General features: G+C 43.0%; 1 protein-coding gene across 23 annotated transcripts in view; it reads left to right on the top strand.

Moving 5' to 3' along the window:
- The first annotated feature begins 5,054 nt into the window (after positions 1 to 5,054).
- Positions 5,055 to 11,727, top strand: part of LOC121677115 — an 80,463-nt gene continuing 73,790 nt past the window's right edge. For 8 of the 23 annotated variants that reach the window (XR_006020764.1, XR_006020763.1, XR_006020768.1 and 5 more), the window contains exon 1: positions 9,442 to 10,930. Coding sequence is in view for 6 of the 23 variants with exons in the window: in XM_042054667.1 (XP_041910601.1) it covers positions 10,902 to 10,930 (29 nt within the window). In the remaining 17 variants the exon portion in view is untranslated. Of the gene's footprint in view, positions 8,515 to 9,441; positions 10,931 to 11,727 lie in introns of those variants that run through there. The other 15 variants (XM_042054659.1, XM_042054657.1, XM_042054656.1 and 12 more) reach the window with 8 other exon arrangements.

Below are 11,727 nucleotides of genomic sequence, written 5' to 3'. Positions count from 1 at the left end.
AAATCTGGTAAGCTACTGAGGACCAAGTACCCTGTCTTGCAAAGATGAAGCAAGTAAACCAGGCTCTAAGAAATTTGAAGTAAAAGAGCAAAGGAAAACCTGAATTGGGTAGCTATATTAGTGACTAAACACCTGAAGAGAAGCAACTTAAGAGAGGAAGGGTTCAAGAGCATGAAGTCCATTCAGACAGGGAAAGGATGACAGCAGGAAGTTGAGGCAGCTGATCACATCCTGTCCACAGTCAGGAAGCCAAGAGCCATGAACTCTGGTGCTCAGCATGCTGCCTTCTCACTCAGTCCAGGACCCCAGCCCAGCAACAGGGCATCGCTATACACATCAATGTGAATCTTCCATCTTCGGTTAAATTTCTCTGAAAACACCCTCACTTACACTATCAGATGCGTGTTTCTGTTCCATTGGGATGCTAAGTCTAATTGAGTTTACAATAAGATTGAAATATAATGTTAATGGTGACAACTATTAGAGGAATATGGTGAAGAAAATCTTTTGTGGGTATGTGCAAAATAAGAGAGCCTACCATCAGACAAAGAATGGAGCAACGAGCCAACAGACAAACACACACACACACACACACACACACACACACATACATACATACATATATACACACACTCACACGCATACATACACACACGCACACTCACACAGTGGGGTATACTGGGAAGATCTCAACTCTAGCCTTCCTGGAGCAGAGCTATACAGCTTTGTTTAGCACTTGACTGAACAACGTGAGCTAAAGTTGGGGCTATAGGGTGAGATCCTGTACCTAGCAATATCCATTACTCTACATCCATTAATCATATTTTAAGTTTATCATGGTCATTTTTTTATACTGGTCTATGTATGTGCTAATCCTTCACTGCTATTTGGAGCAGTCAAATCTCTTGTTTCGTCCTTCATCTGTGAAGATGGGCAGCAATGACTGCATATACATTCATTTGTCCTTTACATGATAAACGTCATTGTCATTCTTAAAGATCTCATTTGCCCTTAGCACTGGGCACAGGGCAGAGGAGAGCATTTTGTCAACAGCTGACATGACGTATGGGAGGACACTCAGTTATCTTTCCTTCTCTCTGTGTAACTTACCACATCCTCTGCCTGTAATCTATTTTTTTCCCTGGGACAAAGAGTCATGAAGCACTAACAAGAGCAGAATCCTAAGAAGCACACACTAAAAGGAGAAAACAAAGAAGGTCACCCAGTGAGAACACGCTTGTCATCGATAGGTATGTTTTGATTTGAGGCGATTACAAGGAGAAACTTGAAAGTGCTCCCCAAAGCAAGACTAGAATGTGATTGAAGCAGATGAGTTCCAGTGCACAGCCTTGGAACTGGGCAGAAGCACATGTGTGGTAAAAGAAGGTAGATAGACAATCCTTCTCTGTATCCAAGAGATGAGAACCCAGGCGGGAAGGTCTTGCAGCCTGCTCCCAGCATGGCAGGCTGGACTAGAAGTTCACTGGGTAGAGTATATTTTTTAAAACTATTTTTTTTAGTAAAATTTATCAAGCCCTACTCTGCCATACAACATGATGAATCTGGAGTAAGAAAGGAAGGAGGCATCAGTGATGCCCCCCATCCCCCATTCATCACACTGTATAAACAACACTCATTTCTTCTGGGCACATACTATCCCGAATCATATTTGGTTTGCATTGAGGCTCTTTCTTCTCTCTCTTCCCTGCAATGAGAAGAAATGCTTTGAAGACGGTGAGCTTACCCAGTGCTATGTCCCAAGGGTCTGGAACAGTGTTTACTGTGTGGTAGCTTCTCAGTAAATGTACTGAATAATGAATCATAAGGAAGCAAACCCATGCGATTAGTATGGTTATAAAGAAGAGAAAGATGACACCTCCAGCCTCCCCCACCAAGGACACACAGCACTGTGCTCACTGGGACTCATGTTCTGCCACCTACAGAAAATATGAAGTGTGCTGTCCTGTGCCTCCTGTTTCAAAAAGAGCTTTTTATTCTTCACTTAAACACACCTTACATATCTACTCTATAATGTACTTTTATTATAGGGTTCCATAGTGTAGCTTTATGTTCTTGTCCCACATGACTGGCTTAAATCATACATTATCTCAATAATCTCTTACTGATAAACATTTGTTTCTATTAATATAGAATAATATTATTTAATAGCTGGTAAAATATAAAATTATAATGTACACTATCTCATAATATTATATTGTTTCTGTTATTATACATTATTATTTTGCCCCATTAGTGCTGCTGAGCCTCTATATATAAAATTTTAAGCCGGGCGGTGGTGGCGCACGCCTTTAATCCCAGCACTCGGGAGGCAGAGGCAGGTGGATCTTTGTGAGTTCGAGACCAGCCTGGTCTACAAGAGCTAGTTCCAGGACAGGCTCCAAAGCTACAGAGAAGCCCTGTCTCAAAAAGTAAAAAAATAAAATAAAATAAAATAAAATAAAATTTTAAAAACATTCACATGTGCCGGGCGGTGGTGGCGCACGCCTTTAATCCCAGCACTCGGGAGGCAGAGGCAGGCGGATCTCTGTGAGTTCGAGGCCAGCCTGGTCTACAAGAGCTAGTTCCAGGCCAGGCTCTAAAAAAAAGCTGCAGAGAAACCCTGTCTCGAAAAACCAAAAAAAAAAAAAAAAAAAAAAAAAAAAAAAAACCACATTCACATGTGTGTGTCTGTGTGTCTGTGTATAAATATATATATATATGTGTGTGTATGTGTGTGCATTTGTGTGCCTGTGTATGTGTGTATATGTATGCATATGTGTATACAGTGTACATATGTGGGGGGGACATGATAGTGCCATGGCGCACATGTGGAAGTCAGAGGGCAACCTCAGATGGCAGTCCTGACCTTCGACCTTGTTTGAGGCAGAACCTTTTGTTGTTTACTGAGGTTTATTCCAGGAGAGCTGTACTGCAAGCTTCGGGGCCAGTCACCTATCTCTGCTTCTATGCTGGTTGGATTTGCCAGCTTGACACAAATTTGACATATCTGGTAAGAAGGAATCTCAACTGAGAAACTGCCTCCATCAGATTGGTTTATGGGCAACTTTATAGGACATTTTCCTGACTAGTGATTGATGGGGGGAGGGCAGTTCACTATGGGTAGTGTCACCCCTGGTCAGGTGCTATTGGGCTGTATAAGAAAGTAGGCCAATTAAGCCAGTAAGCAGAATTCCCCATGACTCCAGCTTTAGTTTCTGCCTCCAAGTTGCTGCCCTGCTTGAGTTCCTGCATTGACTTCCCTCAGTGATGGACTATGACTGGGGTATGTAAGTCAAATAAACTCTTTCCCTTCCAAGTTGGTTTTGGTAACAGTGTTCATCACAGCAATAGAAAGCAAAGCTTTCTAAGATAGCGTTTATCTCATTGTAGGAACACTGGTGTTACATGAATGTTCCGCAACATCAGGCTTTGTGTGGGTTCTGGGGATTTGAACTCAAATCCTCACATGTGTTCACCAGGCGCTTTACCCACAGAGCCATCTCTCCAGCCCATTTATAAGCATCTTAACATGCAAGTCTGATTTTATCCTTATCATTAATTCCTAAACACAACTGCATTAAGGAGTATGTGGTTTGGAGACTGTAGAAATGGCTCAGTGGTTCAAAAGCACTGACTGCTCTTCCAGAGGACCTTGGTTCAAATCTCAGGACCCACATAGTAGCTCACAACTTTTTTTAACTCCAAGATCTGACAGGCAAAACACAAATGAATATAAAATAATAAAAATAAATAAATTTAAAAAGAGAGCTCCGTTTTAATATATTATTGATATATACCAATATATTGGTGCATATTTTATTTTTAAAACATTTACATTTATTCCATGCCTATGAGTGTTTTACCTGCTGTATGTTTGCATATATATCACATGTGTGCAGTGCCCATGGAGGTCAGAAGAGGGTGTCAATGCCCTCCAAGCAGGATCGACTTCCATGTGAGAGATGGGAATTGAACCCAGGTCCTCCAAAAGAGCCCTCACCCTTGAATCAGCTCTTCAGGCCAATCTTTCAAATCGCTATTAGTAATACAGAGTCCAAATAGTGCTGCCCATTTGCACATAGGTGTGTGGCCGTGTACTGGGACACGAGCAACTTACCAGTGACCACATCCCTAAAGGAGAGTGACTTTCCCAGCTCATCAGTCAGCTACTGCCAATACCACCTTCTATAGAGTGAGGCCTCAACCCCTATCCCCACCCCATTCATGCTAGAATTTTACTGTCTTGTTTCTTGCTCGTGTGAAGGTCTTGTGTGGGCAACTACAGCTGCCGTGACGTCATCACCAGAAGTCAGAATTTCACAACTGGATCTGAGATTTTTTTTTTTAAATACAGACCAAGAAATCATTTCCCACGCAGTGTATCATAGAATCCAGAAGACGAAAGAATACCTGTTGAACGTTTTCTCTTATATGTAATAAAAGTTCAGGCGTATTTAGGGTAAATAAGCATATAACCAATTTTTAAAAAAAATGGCTACAGATTTACTTAAAATATTGCAAAGCTTTCTAAGAAGCAGCATGGAACTTAAAGCCAGAAATATCATTTTGTCTGCCATGAACCACTAGCGTGGTGTCTTTAGGCAGTGATCAAAGGCTTTAACCCTGTTCAACATGGATGAGAATACACATCCTCACAGAGCTGCAGAGGTCATAACACCATATGGGACAGCAGCCGTGTGTCTTCTGTGCTAAATGACTACATGGGATTTCTCATCCTAGAGTCTCTGATTTTGTGTCTGTCTGAGATTTTCCATGGTATGAAGCATAACATTTAAAGAATATAGGGCTGTAGTAATGGCTCACCAGATAAGAAGTTAAGAGAACTTGCTGCTCTTGCAGAAGACCCATGTTTAGTTCTCAGCATTGACTTAGACAGCCCATATCCACCTGTAATTCCAGTCTCCGGCTATCTGTTGCCATCTTCTGGCCTTTGCAGTAACTGTGCACACATGTGCCACCCGCACACAAACACGTAATGGAAAATAAAATGAATCATAAATATAAGCAAAGACTCTGTCACATAGTGCAGAGCCCTGTTTCTTTCCTTCCTACTTCAAGCTTCTCCTCAGCTCTTTCTTCAGCAGACTCTGTCTCAAGCAGAGGAGAGCACCTGTGAAATAGGTGAAGACAGCAGGGAGCTTGAGGACATACAACAGAGTGAAGCCCAGCAGTTCTTCAGGCTGCTCCACAGAGAGCACCTCATCCCACCAGGCAAGACCCCTAGCTCTTGGTAGGAACCAGGACTCCCAGGAAGCAAAAGAGAACTCTACTAGACGGTCGAAGGGTTGTGAAACAATCTTTTACTATACTGCGAAAATGTGTTGCTCTCATTGGTTTAATAACAAGCTAACTGGCCAGTAGCTAGGCAGGAAGAGGCTAGCTGGGAGAGCCAGACAGAGAGCGCACTGGCATGAAGGGTGGAGTTGGCAGGAGACTGGGGAGAAGCAAGATGAATGCAGATGAACATGCTGGGCTGAAAAAGGTACTGCCATGGGGTAGAATGTAGGTAAGAAATATGGGTTTGTTTAAGATGTAAGAACTAGCTAGTAACAAGCCCAAGCTATCTACTAAGCATTTATAATTAATAATGAGTCTCTATGTGGTTATTTGAGAGCTGGCCGGCAAGACAGAAAAATCGGACAACATCTAAAGACATCTAAGGTCTAGTTTCTCCATTGCTGGCTTGATTTGGAGTCACTGAAGAGAACACACCTCTGTGTGTCTAATATGTTCCGCATTTATTACTTTAATGACTAAGAAATAAAAATATGTGTTAAAAGACTTTGTAATAATAAAGTATCTAAAAACATAAAATACTGCCATTCAGATTTGTGTTTATTAACATGCATTCATCTATGTATTATTCTTTTTTGCTAATATAAATAAATCTAAGGTTGCTTTCACAGTACAGAAATTTTTATTAAAATTTAGGAAGTGTTACAGTCTTAATGAAGTGTTAAGGGTTGGCCCTTTGAGGGGTGATAAACAGGGGTTGTGAGAGCTGTTCCTGTCCTTGTTCCTGGTGGGCTCCTGGCGGGGAGGGGCTTACAGTCTCAGGTTATCCTGCCCTTCTATCACTGGTCCTTCGACCTTGCCAAAGTGAATAACTGTTATAGAATCAAATTTAAAATTTGGAATATGAATGCACATCCCGAGTCAAATGATTCTAGCTTTCTATCTGTCAGGCACACGCTAACCCCAGGGTTAAACCCAGTTTCTTGAGAGTGTCTCCTACATAACACAGTTTCATTAGATGGTCTTGCTCAGCTTCCTCTTTTCCCTGTGTTTGGGCTTTTTCTATTTGTTTCTGCTGACAGGACTGGGAGCATGGTTGAGGCTGAGGCTCTTTGCCCAGCCACCCTACCAAGTTCCCCGCCCGTAGTTTCTATTTCACGAGGGAAAAAAATGCTGATCAGCCTTCCAGAATGCTCTGCCCACATTCGTATTCCAACTGCCTCTTTGAAAAGTGTTTCTCTAACCAGCGGGTTGGCTATGAAGAAGTCACCGAGGGTGGCAGAAATTGTCTTCCTGTTGGGATGACAGTGGTAGAGCAGGTGCTGGGATGTGGGAATGTCAGAGCTTAGAGTAGAGGCAATTATTCTTCCCTGTGTAGCTCAGTGGGGAAGAGAAATTAGCAAGAAAAAGGCAGGCAGCTGCTCTTCCCTGGGTATTGCAAGCAGCTGTGATGAGAGGCCGCAGCACACACCTGGACACACACAGCTGGTGCTGGCCTTGGCAGGTGCCCCTGACCCGGAGTGCTCTGCAGAGGCCTTGCCAAAAGGAGGTGGCACAAGAGCAGTCACTTTTGGACTCTACAGAGTATGGAGGTTAAACAAGTAAAATGCTTAGGCAGTTTGCCTCCAGTACATTTTTGCAAAACCAAAGTGACTACAAAGAATGCCACCTTATTCACTCTGCTAGACACTGGTCTATCTAAAGTTTATTTTTATTCAAGTCAATAAAGACAAATTAAACATATTGCACACTAGATTAGATAAGTCATGAAGCCTTAAAACACTTGTGTAGTGGAAAGTGGACATTCCTCAGTAGGATGCCTTCTCTACCCAGGCTTTTCTCCACAAGGGATAGGCAATCCTGGCTTCCCAGGAGCACATCCTCCCCAGCCCAACTGAGGGCTGCTCATTAAGAAGGTTCTAGATGTTTCTGGACTTTTCCTGTGTGAAGTCTTCTGTCCTCCTGTCTTTGCATCAGCCAATGTGGCAAGGATGAAGATGTGGACACTTTCCTGGCCCAGACGACCAGGGAATAAATGGCTAATGGATGCACCTGTATCTTTATGTGTGTGGGATGTTCAGTTTCCAGAGCTCTTTTCCTCCAAAGTTAAAAGTGAGAATGAAGGAAGCCCTGCACCGTCAGCTGTCTCCCTGCATTAGTGGCTCCAAAGGCTTCTCAGCCCCACATCTTAACATGAAATTTTCAACATACATCCAAAAGTCTGGTGGAGATGTTCAGAGCTGGAGGGTGAGTTCTCACCACACCGTCATTCATGGCTTCTGATTCCTTTTACTGTGTGTCTTCTTCGTCTTTGAGGGCCACAGCATCTTCAGAGACAGAAGGTAACTAGAACAAGGAATATGCATATCTTATTATCCAATTAGACCATGAGGGAACACAGACCTCTTTTGGTTATGTTACACTGATGAAAATTAATTTCCCAGTCATACATAGATGCCAGGCAACTATGGCGCACAGCCCCTGGCTAGGTCAGTGTGATGGTTTGGTGTTGTTAATGTAACAGAATTCATAAAGCATTTTCAGAGAGGATTAATTGAGCGGTGAGGCCCTTCCCCCAAAGCGCATAGCACCTTCTAAGTAAGCAGCCTGGTGTAAAGATTGGTGCTCACCATCTTTTGCTTGTCCCAGAGAGAGGGCATCTACAGCTGCTGCTGGCATCCTCTACTGCCATCAGCTTCTTCAGTCTTCCAGCAGGAACTGAATACCTTGGTCTTTCCCAGGCCTCCAACAGGGCTTTGAGGCTGCTGAGGCATCGATTTAGTAGCTACCAGGTTCTCTGACTCTCCAGAGCCCAGTCAGCTACTGCTGGACTCCTCAGCCCCATCATGCAGTTCAACATAATAAGAAATATCCTTTCTTATACAGGGCATTCAGCTGGATTCTGTAAGAAAAGGCTGCTGAATATGAACGGTGACACAAAGGGAGGAGACGGTTCGGAGCCTTCTACGAGCGCCTCCCCCAAAGTCAATGTTTGGTGCTATTACTCCCATTTGTGGTGGCTACTTTATCCCGCTCCACTGTAGCTTCTCTTCCTCTTTCCTTAGAGGCTATGATGGCTAGCTTAAAAAATTATTTATTTATTTTATGTGAATGTGCTTGAGTTCATTTAGATGCACCATTTGCATGCAGTGCTGTGGAGGCCTGAAGAGGATATTGAATCCCCAGCAGTCACCATGGTTGTGACCTGCCTGATGTGTGTGCTGGGAACCAAACTCAGCTCCTCTGGAAGAGCATCAGGTACTCTTAGCCCTGAGCCATCCGTCTCTCTAGCCCCTGTGATAGCTAGTTTTAATTGCCAGTTTGACACGTCCTAGAACCACCTGTTAAGAGTGTTTCAATGAGGAATTGTCTATGTTGTGTCAACCTGTGGTCATGTCTGTGGAGGAGTGTCGGAATTAAGTTGACTGATATGTGAAGACTCAGCCAGTCCACTGTGGGCTGCACCATTCCCTAGGCAGGTGGTCCTGGACTGTATGAGTGGAGATATTGAGCTGAGCACAAGTAAAGCAAGCAAGTGGACACGCAAGCATCCATCTCTCACTGTACCAGTCTAATTCTGGATTTGAGCGTGGCTACACATAGTCTAAAGTCTAGGGGCAGCCCTGAGTTCCCAGCCCTATCCAGCCTATTTTATCACAGCCCTAAGAAGTTTTTCTTTTATGATTTTGCTTTTCAAATTCTTACCCAGGAACTTCACATTTCCAGGGTAGTAAAACAACAACAACAACAACAAAACTTTCAAGTATCTGTAGATCATCTCTCTCCTCACTGTTCAGACAATTTATGCAGAATAAAAAGTATACAAAGCTTTCAATAACACAACATATCTGAGATGACTGACGCATCAACAGGAGGCACCAGACATCCTCATGTCCCAATGCCAGCCGATGCCAAATGTCCTGACTCTCAGGTTCTCAATTATTTACTTAAACTGAGCTATCTTTCTGATCTCTTTTACAGTTTAATGTCACTAAAGAAGTTTTTGTTCAAAGGACTTTCTTGACACTAGGTAATATAGCATTTTTTATTTTAATTTTTTTTATTGAGTTCTACATTTTTCTCTGCTCCCCTCCAAAATATAGCACTTTTTAAAAGATTTTATTTTTATTTGTATATATATATATATATATATATATATATGTGTGTGTGTGTGTGTGTGTGTGTGTGTGTGTGTGTTTGATGTGAGTCCAGGTGTCCACCGAGCCCAGGCAAGGACGTCAAATCCTTTGGAACTGGAATGAGAGGCAGTTGTGAGCCTCTTGATATGGGTGCTGGGAGTCAGATTCAGGTTCTCTGTCAGAACAGTGTATACTCGTAACCATTGTGCCATCTCTCCAGCCCTGAAATGTACTATTTTGATAAGTGATTTATAGCATGGTCTCTGATTCCTGACACAGGTTTTAAATCCTCTGGCATTTTTTTTAGCATGTTCTTGGTCATCTGTTACAAGCCCCTTTCATCCATGCCTCAGTTTATGCTAATGAGGTGAGCCTTAGTGGATCCTAGGGAACTTAAGAAGGAGGGTTGCCAGAAGAATTAATCACGTGATTCTATAGTTACTATATTCAGTTCCAATCCCCTGTTTATTCCTTTGGACATGGGGGTGGGGCTAAATTGTGAGTGTAACCAACACTGTACAATGATTAAATGAATTAATTAAACCTCATTTAAAAAAAAATTCCTAAATGATGGAGCCCAGAGAGTTTCCAGGTTGGTGAACACACTGAGATACCAAGATGTGGATCAAAGAACCATATCAGCCTGATACCCCATTCCCATATCCTGCTCTGTGTGTCTATTACTGTTGGCTACCTGGAGTTGAATTTTGACAATTATCTAATAGAAAGAACACTTTACAGAGAACCAATTTTGTTAAGCGATTGTTGCCAAGAAGGGAGCTGTGGAAACCCCCAAATCTTGAGATAGTCAATAAGAAATATCAGTAACTCAGACAACAATTGACATTTGACCCCAAAATTTTGAGATAGTCAACCAGAAATATCAGTATCTCAGACAGTGATTGGCATTTGAGATGGAAGAGTATTTGTCTCTTGGTCTAGGGTGACTGAGCCCTTAACCTACAGGGGTCAGCACTAACTCCAAGTAGTGTCATAGTTGAAGAAAACAGTAATCACAAGTTGGTGTCCATTGAGTTAGAGAATGACTGTATGTGGAGGAGAACCCCACAAAAGAAGGACCATCCACTAGTGACCTATCCTACCCTTTTCCCCAACTCCCCACCACCAGTGGGTCAGAAAACAAGTGTCACCCACATCTCTGACAGCTTACCTGGACAGACCTCCGGTGTGAGAACCCTTACAAATCACACTCACCGGCTCTTCTCCAGATCTTCACCAGTCAAGACTACTCAGCACCTCACTGTGGATGGTGGATGGGATGAAGAGCAGGTGCTGCAGAGGACCAAGTCCATGAGGGGGCGGGCTCATGATCACAGTCTTCCAAAGGTGGAAGTTCACCTCCCTGATTTCCTCAGTAGGAAAAGGAGCATTTCCACTCCTCCTGTACGGCTTCCATGAAGCTCTGTCATTATAGTCTGAGACACAAAAGGAAGAGGAGCTTGAAACTGGTTGTGTAGAACGTAGACTCTGAAGCCATTAACCTGCATGTGGAAGTTGTTCTCAGCCTCACACAAGTGAGTGAGACTGTTGATCTTTCCTCGCAGGATCCTACGCAGCCCCTTTCTGTACTGTGAAAGCTAGCCAGCAGGGACAGGGCTGCTGGGTGGACCAATTTGATTTCTGTCTTGTGATCCATGTGTGTGGTCCTTCAGCAATAGAGGTAGAGGCAAAGAAGGGTCAAAGCAAAATGATGTCTTTTAGATATGGCAGAACCATTGCAATTAGTAACTCCCAACAGTTAGGTTGCCTGCACAAGACCTACATCAGATCAAGCCTATCAGCATTTTAACACATAGGGTGCAGGAATTCTAACTGAGGAGGTGTGGACAACTGGTGGCTTCTAGGGGAGGGAGAGCAAGTTTTAAGAATGTGTCCCCCTGATAGGTGAGCTACCCTCCAGTAGATAGCTCTATACCCAGAAGCATGTGTAGTAGCACAAATTGGACTTAGTAGGATATTAAAAAAAAAAGACATGATATTGGAGGGAATTGGGGGTGGATATACGAGGAGTTATGGAAATAGGAATAAATATGAACAAAATACATTGTATGAATTTATCTAGGCATCAATCATTTTTTTTAATGTTTGGGAAGTGGGAGTTAAGTAGCTGCTGTTTTGTGCCCTGATGGTAGTTGTAACATCTCCTATGGGTTGTTGCAGTTGATCTCTTGCGGCTCGATCCAGAATGGCATTCCCTTCATCTGTATGCATCCGGTTCTGTTTCTCTTTTAGACTGGATCAATTTCCTGTGGCCCAGGGTGGCCTTGAACTCACAGAGATCTGTCTGCCTCTGCCTCACAGGGGATTAAAG

Source organism: Arvicola amphibius, chromosome 3, assembly GCF_903992535.2.
Source record: "Arvicola amphibius chromosome 3, mArvAmp1.2, whole genome shotgun sequence".
Lineage (NCBI taxonomy): Eukaryota > Metazoa > Chordata > Mammalia > Rodentia > Cricetidae > Arvicola > Arvicola amphibius.
This window is presented reverse-complemented; position numbering and strand designations above follow the sequence as displayed.